A 13,358-nucleotide genomic window follows, 5' to 3' on the forward strand; every position below is an offset into this window, starting at 1 on the left:
TCACTTTTAATTCTTTTAGCTGTTTCTTATATTTATCTACACATTTCAATGTGTTAATAGGGTTAGTGCTTAATTTATCACTTTTATCTATTGACTTCCCGTTAAGGTGAGGATTTAGTTTTCTTGTATTTTTATACACCTCACCTTTTCAGTCTTCTTAATATTACAATTTTTTGGTTCAATCAGTAAAAACCATATTAACATCATGACTGTGTAAATGTTCACTCAAGGGCTAGGAGTGAACTCAGATTACATTTTCTTTCACATAGAAAGAACTTGGTTATTAGTTGCGTTGTTTATACTTGAATAATTTTTGTTAAACATTCTTAAAAACTTTTCAACAGCTTCATCATATTCACCATATACCTATCACTGGTGTTATTGAAACGCTCACTTAATCAGCATTTCCTTTTGTCTACTTGTGACTCTGTGTAGTCTCCTGTTCCTGTTTATTCCTGATTACGCCCCCCTGCATAGTTTGCCACTCAAGGACTTCCCAGATAGTTACTTGATGTCTTCCTTTACATTGGTGTGTTCCGTGTGTGTGTGTGTGTGTGTGTGTGTGTGTGTGTGTGTGTGTAGAACATAACCTTGTAGTAGCCTTCTGACAAAATGTGTGGGTGATAGTTTCAGGTCTTGCATGTTTGAAAATGCTGCATTCACACTTGATTGACAGTTTGGATATAGAATTCTTAACTGAAAATTTTTCTTGGAATTTTTAAAGTGTTGCTTCATTGACTTTAATCTTGCAGTGTTAGAATGGAGAATTCAGGCGCCGTTTTCTCGTTCTTTTATATGTGACCTTTTTTCCTTTGAGAACATTTCCAGGCTATTATATTAATGTGCCAATATTTTTCTTCCTTTACATTTTCTCTGTTTTCCCTTTTCTCTGGAATTATTGGTAGTCATTTAACCGGTTTTTGCTCTATTCTGGGAGAGTTCCTTGATGTTTTCTTTCTTCTGTTGGATTTTTAACAATGGTTGATTTTTAATTTTAAGAGCATTTGGATTGCTTCATTTTCATGGCAGTGTTTTTAATTTTTATCTTACCTTTCTGAGGATGATAATTATAGGTGATTTTTTTTTTGAAGTTTTCTTCTTTTCTCTTAATTATCTTTGTTTTTATCTTTTCCATTTTTGTTTGTTTTGATTTCTCATGTCTGAGACTTTGCAAATCTTGGTGATCCTTAGCGCTGTCCTCATATTTAAAAGTGAAAAAGGCTAATTGGTAGTTGTGTGTTTGCAGGGGGCCTTTCTAAGTGTGTTGGGCTTCTCTTCAGGCTAATTGGATGCAGAGCTGCTATTTGTTGTGGAACTACCAGATATTAGTATGTGAATGTCTCTTCTCTGGGACTGTTCAGTTTCCCCAGGGAAGGATCTTCCATTCTGGGAGAATGACTGGAGGGCAGAGAGGGTGGTGGGTAGGTGGAACAGGAAGTAAAGTTCATTTCTCCTGGCTGACAGCATTCTGGAATTAAAGAGAAGGAGCAGGATTAGATGTTTTGAGTATTTCTGATGTTGACTGTTGACTTTTATTTAAAATCCCCCAGCCCTGTGCTTTATACACACACACATGCATCCCCCACCCCCATCTACTGTGTATCTGTCATGAAGTCCTAAGCTTTTTTCTTTCAATTTCTGTGCAGAATAACACTTCTCTTTTTTTACTGTTTAGTCTACAGACTTGCAACCAATTTTCACCTCCCACCCAGCCAACTCTCTGCCTCTAACCCACATTCATTGTATCCTGTCCTCTATCCTGAACTTCTCAGGGTCCTCCGCACAACACTGCCTTATGCTACCACTTCACAGTTAAACTTCCCTGGGTCTTAATGCCATGGAAAGGTTAACTCATTTAAACCTTGCAGGAAGTCACAGAATTTTAAAACTGTGGCAGACCTGCACTTAGCATGGTTTAAGTGCAGGTCTGCCACAGAGATTACACTTATGTAGTCTCAATTGAGCAGATGCTTTCTCTTTGAATATTGTGAAATTTTGGATTAGTTGGAGCCACAATGGAGGTCATGATAGCTGTTGACCTTTTCATATATGTACTATCATAACATGTTAAGTTCAGAAACTGTGTCACAGGCTCAAGTGTGACAATTGTAGAATAATGTTATGCAGTAACTATTCTAAAGGAATGTAGATTTCAGTATTGCCAGTAGGACACTGCAGCTAGTTTTCAGAGTTTTAAAATAGTGTGAAGGAAGTTTCTACTATTCTATTCCATTTCCTCAGATTGAGAAATGTGTGGATTTCTAAGCAGTAAAATCACAGTGAGATTTATTTCCTATACCAGTTTTTTTGGTGTTTGGGTAAAGAAACATGTTATTTGAAGCAAGGCATAAAGGGAAGTTATAGTTTCATATAGTTAGTATGTTACAAGCTGAACCCAAATGTTTTCTTTTTGGGGCATTAGACTAGGATGGGGTCGGAAGCACAGAACCCTGAAAAAATGTGTTAATGAGGACTTAAAAATAAGGCATCAGTGTTAGCTAGTTATTTGTTTACAGGAATGTAACTTCACAGTGTACATGGATGTGACAACATTACAAAGAATGACTTCTTCGTCATCACAGTAGACACTTTATATTGTCCATAGTGTTTAAACATAGTTTTTAAATTATGCAAACCACAAATCCTAAAACTTAGACACTCCTCAAAGAGAGACACCTTAAGTGGGACTTTTTTTTTTTTTTTAAAGGTTTTAGCTTCCTTTAGAAACGAGTGGACTTCATTAGGACTTAGCGTTGGCTACCTTCTTTATTAGCAAATCAAAATATACCTGAGTAGGTGGTGCAGGTTTTGTTTTTTTCTTTTTCCCTAATAAGGAAAAAGATATTTAAAGTATTTGGTTACTGACTTGTTTTTCTTTTTTTAAAAACGGGGTGTTCTGTTAGGAGCAAGTAAGTATTACTGTCTCTTTTGCCAGTATCAAGTAATCTTAACTTTTGAGAGGAATAAACAACTGAGATTTTTTTTTTTTTAATGAAGATTAAAACCCCATTTATTTGTCATACTAAACTACCTGTTGTGATTCTGATCCTCCTCTTCTACTCTATTCTTTTTCTTTATTCTCAAAGGCAGGCTCTTAAAAAGTCTCCTTCTGTTGGCTTTGTTCTTGGTCTTCAGCTTCTCTCTGTCCATGACTCAAAAGATTTCCATCCCCCTGTGCTAGAGGGAGCGGAACATCCTACCAGGTGGTAATGTTTTGGACCACACAGATTTGCTATATTGTTATTGATAGAAGGGCACACTCTGGCAACGAGTCGTAATTTTTCTCTTAGATCACATATGCTAGCCAGTTAAATAGAAAACCCAGAGGTTTTTTTCTAGTACCCCAGATTATCTAGTTGTAATTAATTATAGTTAATCTAGAAAGTCATTATGTTTAAGACATAATTGAGCCTGTTAAATTTGGCTTAATCATTTAGTTCATAATTGCCATTATTATAGTCTTAAGGAGTCAATGCTAAATGAAGGTAGCTTTTTTGGTGGGGAGAAGGGATTTGAAAGAGTAGAATTTTAATAGCCTTTGACATGAAACCGTTCTTAGCTGTCCTTTAAAAATTTTTTCTTTGCTACATTTACACCTTTATTTGATTTTCCAATTCATGTTATTCAGAACAGACAGACTTGTGCCAGCAGTCAAGAACAGGAATGCCTGTGACTCCTGGCGGTCCTGAGCTGCTGAAGTAGCTTTAGACAGTGGTTCTCAAGCTTTAGAAGGTTTCTAGATGATGCTGTTGCTGCTCTGGGTATCACACTTTGAGAACCACTGAAATAAAGTAATGACCAGCCTTTGCAGTAAAACAAGTGTGAATTAATAATGCATGCTATTATTTCTGAATATATCCTCCCCTTATAAACAACAACAAAATAACAAAAGGAATAACTAATAGTTCTTACCTGGTTTGCTTTAGCCTGTGTGAAATCAAATACGATTTAAGTTTTAATTCCAAAACAACTAATAAGTAGTATGCCTTGGATTGTTTTTATATTAAATATTTATTTAGACTTCCTCTAAATTAATTTACTTCACATATGTTATTGAATACCAACCATGTGGTAGGCACTGTTTGGAGTTGGGGCTGTAGCAGTGAATTCTTCCTCCATGGGACTTATGTCTAAGTTGAGGGAGATTGATAATAAATTTGTCAAGTTTAGATAAATTACTTGGATAAGAAAGTGTAAGAGTTGAACTTATTAATTCCTGCTTGGTATAATTACATATCTCTAATAGTTTCTCAGTTATTAGCAACCCGATAATATATCCTGAACCTTTTATGTATTTTAGACTTTATTTCACTTTATTTTAGTAATGGTCAGTTAAACTACTTTTTTAGTAGGGTTTAGGCTGCACGAGGTTGTTTTACAAAAATGTGGTTCTAGGTTTAATCTTGTGGCATGGTATTTTGAGGCTATCACAAGAGTTTTAAAAGTTTTTGAACTTGAATGACATATGTGTTCTACTCTTATTATTCTTAGTCCAGGCCTGCTTTACACATTTATATTACTGGCCTGGACCTTTGTAGGCATTTGAGTTTATAATGCCTTCTTTAAACATTTTAAAAAATAGTGTATTAGTTTATACTGGAAAATGTAACCTAGATAAAATTCAGTAATTTAGTGGTAATTTCATATTTATTTAGGTCTACACTTTACATTTCTTTTGGTCAATCTGAACTTTTCTGTGGGCAAAACTGAAAGCAGTTGATTGCATTTTCCTAACAGGAGGATCTGGTTTTAAAGTTTAAGACTACATGCACACATATATACTCTTTGGGGCTGTTTGCGTCAAATGTTAAAGAAACCAAATAGCTAATATATTTTGCATTTTTTTGAATATGAGATTGGATTGAGATTAGCAAGGAAATAACACATATCTTAAAGATTCTTGGATTGTCATTTTCAGTATTGACCACAGAATGTTATGGAAACCTTCCTAATCATTGGCTAAGAGCGTATACCAACTAGTGCTCACTCTTCACACTGCCGCTGACTGCAGATGCTTGTTTGTTCTGCTGTGCTTTTGCTAGTATGGTGACTACTGGCTGCTCTCCTGAGATCTGAGAAAGTTACGTTAGCTACTTTCTTAGTTCATTCAGGCTAGTGTAACAATAGAATGGAGTGGGTAGCTGATTTTTTTCTCAGAGTCCTGAAGGCTGAGAAGTCCAAAGTCAAGGTGCCTGCAGAGTCGCAGTCTGTCCATGGTCTGGTTTCCTGGCCATTTTTTGCTGGGTCCTCAGTGGTGGAAGGGGATGGGAGAGGGAGGTCTCGGGGTGTATTGATTCCGCTTGTGAGGGCTCCACCATATAGGCCCCACCTCCTGACACGATCACATAGCGGGTGAGGATTTCAACATAAATCTTGGGGGTGGGGGCATCACAAACATTCAGTCCATAACAGCCCGCATATGAGGTCTACTGAATTGGCTTCCTATTTATATGTCAAGCAAAATATATGTAGAATTATATAGAGTAGAAATAGATAAAGCTTTTTTTTTTTTTTTTGGATGCAGAAACAGGCTTTAAGATTTTCTACTGTGACTCATGCCTTTTTCATTTTGGTTTTAAAATCTCTTCAAGGATGTGTAAAAGCAGCATTTTATTTTATTCTTATTTATTTTATTGTCTTTTTTTTTTAAAAAAATAATTAATTTATTTAGAGCAGAGCATTTTAAAAAGTGCCATGTGAAAGACACTCGAGAGTCCTGAGCAGTCACAGTTTCTGTAGCGAGACTTCATGTCATACTCGCACCTGCCAGACTTCGCATTTTAGTCTTTTTCCTACTTCATATCTTTGACTTGGTGGTTTGCTGAAGAGTGAAGTAGAGTGTCCCCACCTGCGGTCGTGGATATAGTTCCTTGAACTCAGCAGTCGAGGAGCCCGTCGCGTTGGTTTGTTACTTCTTGGCTTTTCTGAGACTCGGAGTTTTGTGAGCATGTCACTTACTTTAAGTCTTAACTTTCACTGTATAGCAGGTGTTAAGACATGGTGTAGGTGATACACGGGTAGGAGATTCAGTAACCTAGAAGCACATAGTGGGGAAATGATTTCTTTTTTAGTTTTTGGTTTTTCTTTGTTTTTGTTTTTGTTTTTGTTTTTCAATTTTCTTTGAATCCTCTGAGAGCCGAAAGGTAGTATTTTGGAGGTAGTGTGTAATAACTTCTCAGCATCTGCCAATCTCCCTTTTTTCGCAGGGAAAGCATCCAGCAGTCTCGGAACCTTTAGCAGGCAGTGGGGTCTACCTTGAACTTAATAACATTGTGTTTATTTCTATATTGCCTTCTGTTTAATGGCACTGCTTTTCTCTTTTTGACAGATCCTTTTATTTTAAGTGCAAGTAGTTTTAAGTGCAGGGGGGTGATTCTGTGAAGCACCTGTCAGGGAGTAGAGGCATGAGACGGGGGGGAAGGTAAGGAGGCCAGGAAAGAAGCCAGCTGTGTGGGCAGCTGGAGCCGAATCCCAGTGGAGAGCTCTGGGAGTCAGTGTAGCATGCGGACCTCACTGGGAGTAAAGGAGATGCTGGCTTTTTATCTTGAATTCTCATTAGTCATTACTTGAAGGTGGCTCTGGAGGTGTTATCTCCACAACTTCCAACTTGTCTCTCCTTCAGGCAGAGCAATCCTGGCAACCGGAGAGAACACAGAGGCAAATAATGGTAGGTGTCGACAGTGGCCTTTGTGCACAAAGTAGGTGGGTGGGACACCCACAGTTTCTGCCACTCTCTCAAACACGCTAAGCTTTTCCCATATCCTCCTCCTCTTAGTAAACAGCAGCCTCATCCTTTGTTGCTCAGGCCAGAAACATTGCTGTCATCCTTGTCTGGTCTGTCACATCTCACGTCCAAACCAGCAGCAGATCTCATTGGTTCTTCTCATTGCCCTTTCTGCCACCACCTGGTCCAGCCCCTCGTCACCTCATAGCCTCTAAACACTGTTTATTCCTAACACAGCCCCCGGAGTGATCCATAGAAAATCTAAGTCAGATCGGGTCTCTGTTCTTCCCCAAACCCTCCAAGGCCCCCATCTTACTCAGAGTAAAGCCAGAGTCTTTACAGTGGCCCATAAAACTACATGATTTGGCTTCTTTCTCCCTTTCGTGTGTGTGTATGTTTGTGCATGCACATTAGCTTGCCTATGTACAATTCTTTTTGTTTTTAGCCTTTAATGTAGTCAAAATATTTCTTTTCTTCCCCATTTCCTTCAGTGAAGGTTTTGTGCTTCGTTTGTAAATGAGATTCATCACAGTTTGTATTCCATCTTTACCACTCACTGCACCCTGGTTTATTTATTTTTAAATTTCCACACGGTAACTTTACTTTTGTGGTGTACATTTCTTGTTTTTGACAAATGTATGGGGTGATGTATCCATACAAGACAGTGCATTGTCTTGAAAATTTCCCCATGCTGTTCCTTTGTAGACCGTCTTCCTGACCTTCCAGCTCTGGGCAACCACGATCTGTTCTCGCTGTAGTTTTGCCTTTATTAGTGTAATATAAGTGAGAATTTTACAATGTGGAACCTTTTAGATCTGATTCTTTTACTTAGCACAGTATGTAAAGATTATTCCATGTCATGTAAATCAGTCGTTCATTTGTCAGTTGTCCTTTAAAATAAATTTAAGCACACACACAAAAAAAAGATTTAAGGAAAATATTGAACAAAACGTTTTAAGTCGTGCATAGATATGAGAAACATCTTGACTTGAATGACTGCGATTTGGAAATCATAATGTGATAGGAAGATGCTGGGGAAAGGCTTTCTCTTACCTGGCATCTCTGCCAGCAATAAACCATGAACTTTTGGGGAAGTCAACCCTCTGCCCGCCCCCAGTTTCTGGTAAAATAGTAACATACAGGATCTGGGAGGTATTAGTTCCAGTCTCCTGACGTAGTGGTGCTTAGGTGCTTTGGTTAGCTCTTTTTAACATTAGTTTCAGTTCATTGTTGTTGTACTGTGTCAACAGCTGTCACCTTTGGATTTCAACATTGTTAGAACCGGCTGTTTTAAATACTTTATTAAACCCGTGGTGATGAAATGAGCCAGCCGGTAGGAAAGCCTTCGGTGTAGGCCTCCAGTTCATGGCTGTTTTTTTCCTGTCGGGCTCATCCAAGATGGAGGATGGTGAGAGCCTCGGGCAGAGGTGTGGTCTACAGGGTGCTGGTGGTGCCATAAATCTCTGTGGGTTCCTAGCAACCTCTTATGTTGCTGTAGTATTTGGACTTTATTGCCTATAGTCATACTTGGGTAGATTTTCTCAAGGGTGTCCATAAATATTGATTGCTGGGGTTCATAGTTTCCTAGAACTTTATTGTGGTTCACAGATAGCCCATCGCGGCACATCGTCGACAATATGTATTTGAAGATCAGTGCATGTTTGAGAAGTTCCACTGATAACAGAAGCTCACAGAAACCAGGAAGGGAAACCAATGATATTTGCTTGTTTGTTGTTATTTTTGAAGATGAACAGATTCATAGTAATTCCTTTTAAAGGCTTAAAATCCCTAACCAGGTGACTTTTTGTTTTCAGTTGGAAAAGGGATAGTAATCGAGTCATGTTTAGGTGATAGAATATCAGTGTGAAATCAGAAAGCAATTTGAGGGTGCAGAATTGCTAGTTTGTGTTCACATGTGGCACATAGTAATATTTATTTTGCTTTTTACTTTTAGTAATGAATGTTATAACTATTGAAGATTATAAGAGCACATACTGGCCAAAATTGGATGGTGCCATAGATCAGCTTTTAACCCAGAGTCCTGGTGACTATATCCCCATATCCTATGAACAGATATACAGGTAAGTCAAGATTTAATTTATCCGGGTTTGAGATGGTATATTGAGGTTCGTGGCAACCGGAATTATGATGCTATGTATGCATATAATATATAATACGTAAGAAGAGGCCCTGTAAGTTATATGTTACACACTTGTGGATTAGAGGTTTGATTTATACTTTTTGCTTCAAAATTGGTTTTCAAATCAAGATAGAGTTAACACCAGTCGATTAGACTTTCTCCCACTTCAGCCTGCCACCCCTGCCATATGTAATGCGGGAACTATGGAGGTCAGCAAAAAGGAAAAATGTGTTTTTAGTCTCACAGGGAGATCCTGGCTTGATCTGTCCATGTTAATGGACACACAATTCTAACTCTCTTTGGTTATTTTGGTTCCCACCTCCTGGTAAATAGAAGCATCAAATTAGTGAGGAGCTGGGATAAGACGTGAGATCAGCCTAGTCGTAGGCGGGAGAAGTGACAGCTGTGTTGTTCCACACAAGTGATGCACGAAGTGGTTGCATTGTAAATGTTTTTGTGAGTTAGGAACTTTCTGCTCAGTATCACTCTCTCTTATTTTGACATTCAATAAAACAAGAGAGATGCTGGTTTGTAAATAGTTATTGTAGTCAGACTCTCAGATTGTCACCAAATATTAGATTATCTGGTACTGATAAAATGTGTAATAGAGTATTTAAAACGATTATTTGTAGCTGGTGGTAATACCTTGTCCATCCGAACACTGATTGGGGCAGGGTGTAAATTTTTATTTAAAAGTTGTGATTGGTCACTAATTTTAGGCCTGAATTAATTATTTGACCAGTCACCGTATATCCAAAGTATGTTTTAACCTGAGTACTTTATCATTAACTTTTAGTTTTCCTGTTTTTTTGTTTTTTTCCCCCCACAGTTGTGTGTATAAATGTGTATGCCAGCAGCACTCGGAACAGATGTATAGTGATCTGATTAAAAAGATAACTAATCACTTAGAGAGAGTCTCAAAGGAGCTGCAGGTAAAGAACTGATCATATTGATTTTTGCTTCCTTGGGGTTTTCTGACTGGTAGGAATTAGCCTGTGTTATATACATTCAGAGGCTTGTTAATTTGATTGTGATGTCAATTTATAAATGTTTTCTAGATGGATATTGACCAAATCATCCTATCTTTGGAGTAGATTATTTAAAAATTTGACATAAATTGTGGAAAATTTTATATTGAATATATTTCAGACTTTAACTGATTCCATTTATTACCTTGTCAAGATTTCTTTTATTTGAAGTCTTATTTTTTTTCTGTTAACTTAAGTATTTGGTGGCATTTGCAATCTAAACATATATATTTTAATTTTTCCTGGAACTTTAAAAAAATTATCTTTGAGGAGTGGTTTGCCAACCATTTTCTAAAATTGCTAATACAACAGCGGAGGTCAGCATTTCGTTGATAAACCCTCAAAAGATGAACATCATCCCAGCTGTAAAATCTGGGGCAAGTTGCAGAAAATATTCTGTTTAAGGAAGCACTTGACCTCTTGATCCCCACCCATCCCTCTCTGCCTCAGTAAAGTTTCCTGGGCTTGAAGGGCAGGTTCTACCTCTATGCTGGGGCCAGATCACATTTGAGTTCTGGTGTAGAAGTCTCGCTATGTGTAGAAAAGTTCACTTGGCAGCAGATTACCAGGGTTCACCCATAGTTGGGATGTGCTCCAGCAATTCCGAGACAGCCAATTACTAGGAAGTGTTAGAGCTTGGGTATTGTCCCTCACTTACCTGTGGTCTGAGGTATCTTAGTCTTGTTTACCCCAAACTGTTGTTGCATTAAGTAGAATTTTTAAAAATTTATAGCCAGAGCTATATATATCATAGCCAAATATACACTTTTTTTTTGTTCTTATGTAAAATGTTTTCTTCTTTTGGCCACTAAATACAACATTTTCGCTCACTTAGCAAATATATTTAGTGCCTAGGCATTGTATACAAATTGTAGATGAAATCCAAGACGTGTGTGCTATAGCTTTGAATGATTTGCTTACTAGTTCTGAGCACTACCCTCTTCCTGAGTTCCCACATCCAATTTATTGGCAAATCTGTTTTATCCTGTTTCTCTCTTGGCTCCTGTCTACTTCTGTTCACTCGCTACTACCCAGTCCAGGTCACCATAATCTTAAGTGTTTTACTGAAATGCTCTAGACCTAACAACTCTAAATTATTCTTGGATTTCAGCCAGAGCGGCCATAAAGCACAATCTGATTAGTTTATATTCCTCTTAGAATAAAGTCTAAACTTCTTAATATGATTTAGGGATTCTCTATTATCTGACTCTTGCCTGTTTCTGCAGCCTGGTATCTTCCCTCTCTGCTTCTGTGTATTGAACTTATTCCTTATTTCATTTTGTGTACTCTCTCACCTCTTGGCTTTTGTTAACTTGACTGCTCGGAACACTCTCCCATCTCCTCTGCCTTCTTTTATTTTTGGTCAGTGTGAACATTTAGGCTGCAGCTTAGACATCATTTGTTTTGGGAAACATTCTCTGATACCTTGTTTCTCCAAGTCTGGGTTTGGGGGCCCCTCATCTGTGCTTCTGTAACAGGTAGTACATTATTGTGGTTCATTATGATTATGATTTTTGTTTGTGTTCCCCTTCCTGCCCCCCACCATATGATGTTATGAGAGGGCAGAGGAACATGTCTGTCTGCTTCATTATCATGTTGTCAGTACCAGCCCAGCATCATACATATATATATATATATAATGTTTATGACTAAAAATATTTTCTGTTTGTTGAATAGTGAAAGTTTTTCTAGTAGAAATCTGAGTTTGATCATGTTTTTTAACCTGAATTCTAGGTGGTTTTTGGGGTATAGAGAGTACCAGAGTTTTCATTAGATCAGCAAAGAACTCTGACCTCAAAAAAGGATTGTTTTATTAACAGTTTTACTATTTTGAAATAATACTAAATATTTTTCTAAAACAGAAAGCAAACCATTTTAGTTCAAATTATAAGGACAAAATATATTTGTCTTATAAAAATTTATAATATGTATTATGCACTTGTGCTCTGCCTTCACACGTGGACCATTGGTTTGACCAACAGAATTATGATTTGTTAAATCGTCATATTGTAGTTTCTCCTTGAGTAGATGTTTCTTGTATTTAATTTTGTAAGCACTATAAGTAAGACCTCTTTTCATTCTCGCAGGCTGTTACAGTAGTCTCTCATTATCTGCAGTTTCACCTCTGTGGTTTCAGTTACCATAGCCAATCAGGGACCGAAACTATTAAATGGAAAATTCCAGAAATAATTTATAAGTTTTAAATTGTGCGCTGTTCTGAGTAGCATGATACATCTCATGCCGTCCCGCTGTGTCTATCTGGGATGTGAATCATCCCTTTGTCCATCATATCCGTGCCGTACATGCTACCTCCCCATCAGTCACTCAGTAACCATTTGGATGATCAGATCGACTTGTCAAGGTATCGCAGAGCTTGTGTTCAAGTAACCTTTATTTTACTTAATGTAAAAGTGTAAGAGTAGCGATGTTGGTGATTCGGACATGCCAAAGAGAAGCTGTAAAGTGCTTCCTTTAAGTGAAAAGGTGAAAGTTCTCAACTTGAAAGAAAAAAAAAATCATGTTGCAGTTGCTAAGATCTTCAGTAAGAACAAATCTGCCTGTGAAATTGCCTAATTTATAAGTTAAACTTTATCACAGGAAGAAATAGTATATATAGGATTTGGTACTATTTCCTGTTTCAGTTGTCCACTGGGGGGTCTTGGAACGTATCCCCCACGGATAAGGGGGGGACTACTATATTGTAAAATAGTTTAAAGTTAGAGGGCACTATAGTATTGTATTATCAAACTCTGTCTAATTGGCAGTTTTAGAAGGCCACTTGGCTAGATTTTTTGCCATGAGTTTGCTTAACCAGTGATCAGTAATGCGAAGGTAACCCGTTTCTTTCCCAGGTTGGCCTGCACAGGGGCTGATACTTAGGAGTCACTGAGCTCCAGAGAGTAGTTTCTGAGGTTTTGGAGAGTGATCCCTGTCACTGTGTGTAGATCTCCTTCATTCTTCATCATTATCATTCTTTAGAGTTCATTGTACCTTATTTTATTGATATACCTTAATTTATTTAAGGACTTTTTGCTTGATGAATATTTAGGTTGCTTTCAATCTTTGGCTGTTACTAACAGTGCTGTAGTGAATAACCAGTCTTATAAATAATGTCGTTTACTACATCCATACTGCAGTTCACAGGTGTTGTACCAAAGTTACACTCCCACCAGTTACATAAGTATCAGAGTGATTGTTTTCCTTCACCTTTACCAGTACAGTGTATTATGAAACTAAATAATTTTTGCTTTATATTAACATAAATTATTTAAAAATTAAAACATGGGTAAGGGTGATGATTGATAAATATAAAGATGAATATGGTGTGCAACCAGAGAACTTTATTTTTAGAATCAACAGATGTCTTACTTAGAGTTCAGTAATATGGCCTATAGAAAAACCTTACTTCAAAATGATCTCTCTTGTATGATTATAAAGTCCAGCTGTTATTAAGTAGGGTGGAGTG

At 37.4% G+C, this 13,358-nt stretch overlaps 1 protein-coding gene across 2 annotated transcripts in view; it reads left to right on the top strand.

Annotated features, from left to right (window-relative positions):
- Nucleotides 1–13,358, top strand: part of CACUL1 (CDK2 associated cullin domain 1) — a 63,387-nt gene that overhangs the window by 9,957 nt on the left and 40,072 nt on the right. For both annotated transcript variants that reach the window (XM_039871075.1, XM_039871074.1), the window contains exons 2-3: nucleotides 8,679–8,805; nucleotides 9,694–9,796. In XM_039871075.1, coding sequence (XP_039727009.1) covers nucleotides 8,679–8,805; nucleotides 9,694–9,796 — 230 coding nt within the window. The remainder of the gene's footprint in view (nucleotides 1–8,678; nucleotides 8,806–9,693; nucleotides 9,797–13,358) is intronic.

This window comes from Pteropus medius, unplaced genomic scaffold, assembly GCF_902729225.1.
Source record: "Pteropus medius unplaced genomic scaffold, Ma_sr-lr_union100, whole genome shotgun sequence".
Taxonomy (NCBI): Eukaryota; Metazoa; Chordata; class Mammalia; order Chiroptera; family Pteropodidae; genus Pteropus; species Pteropus medius.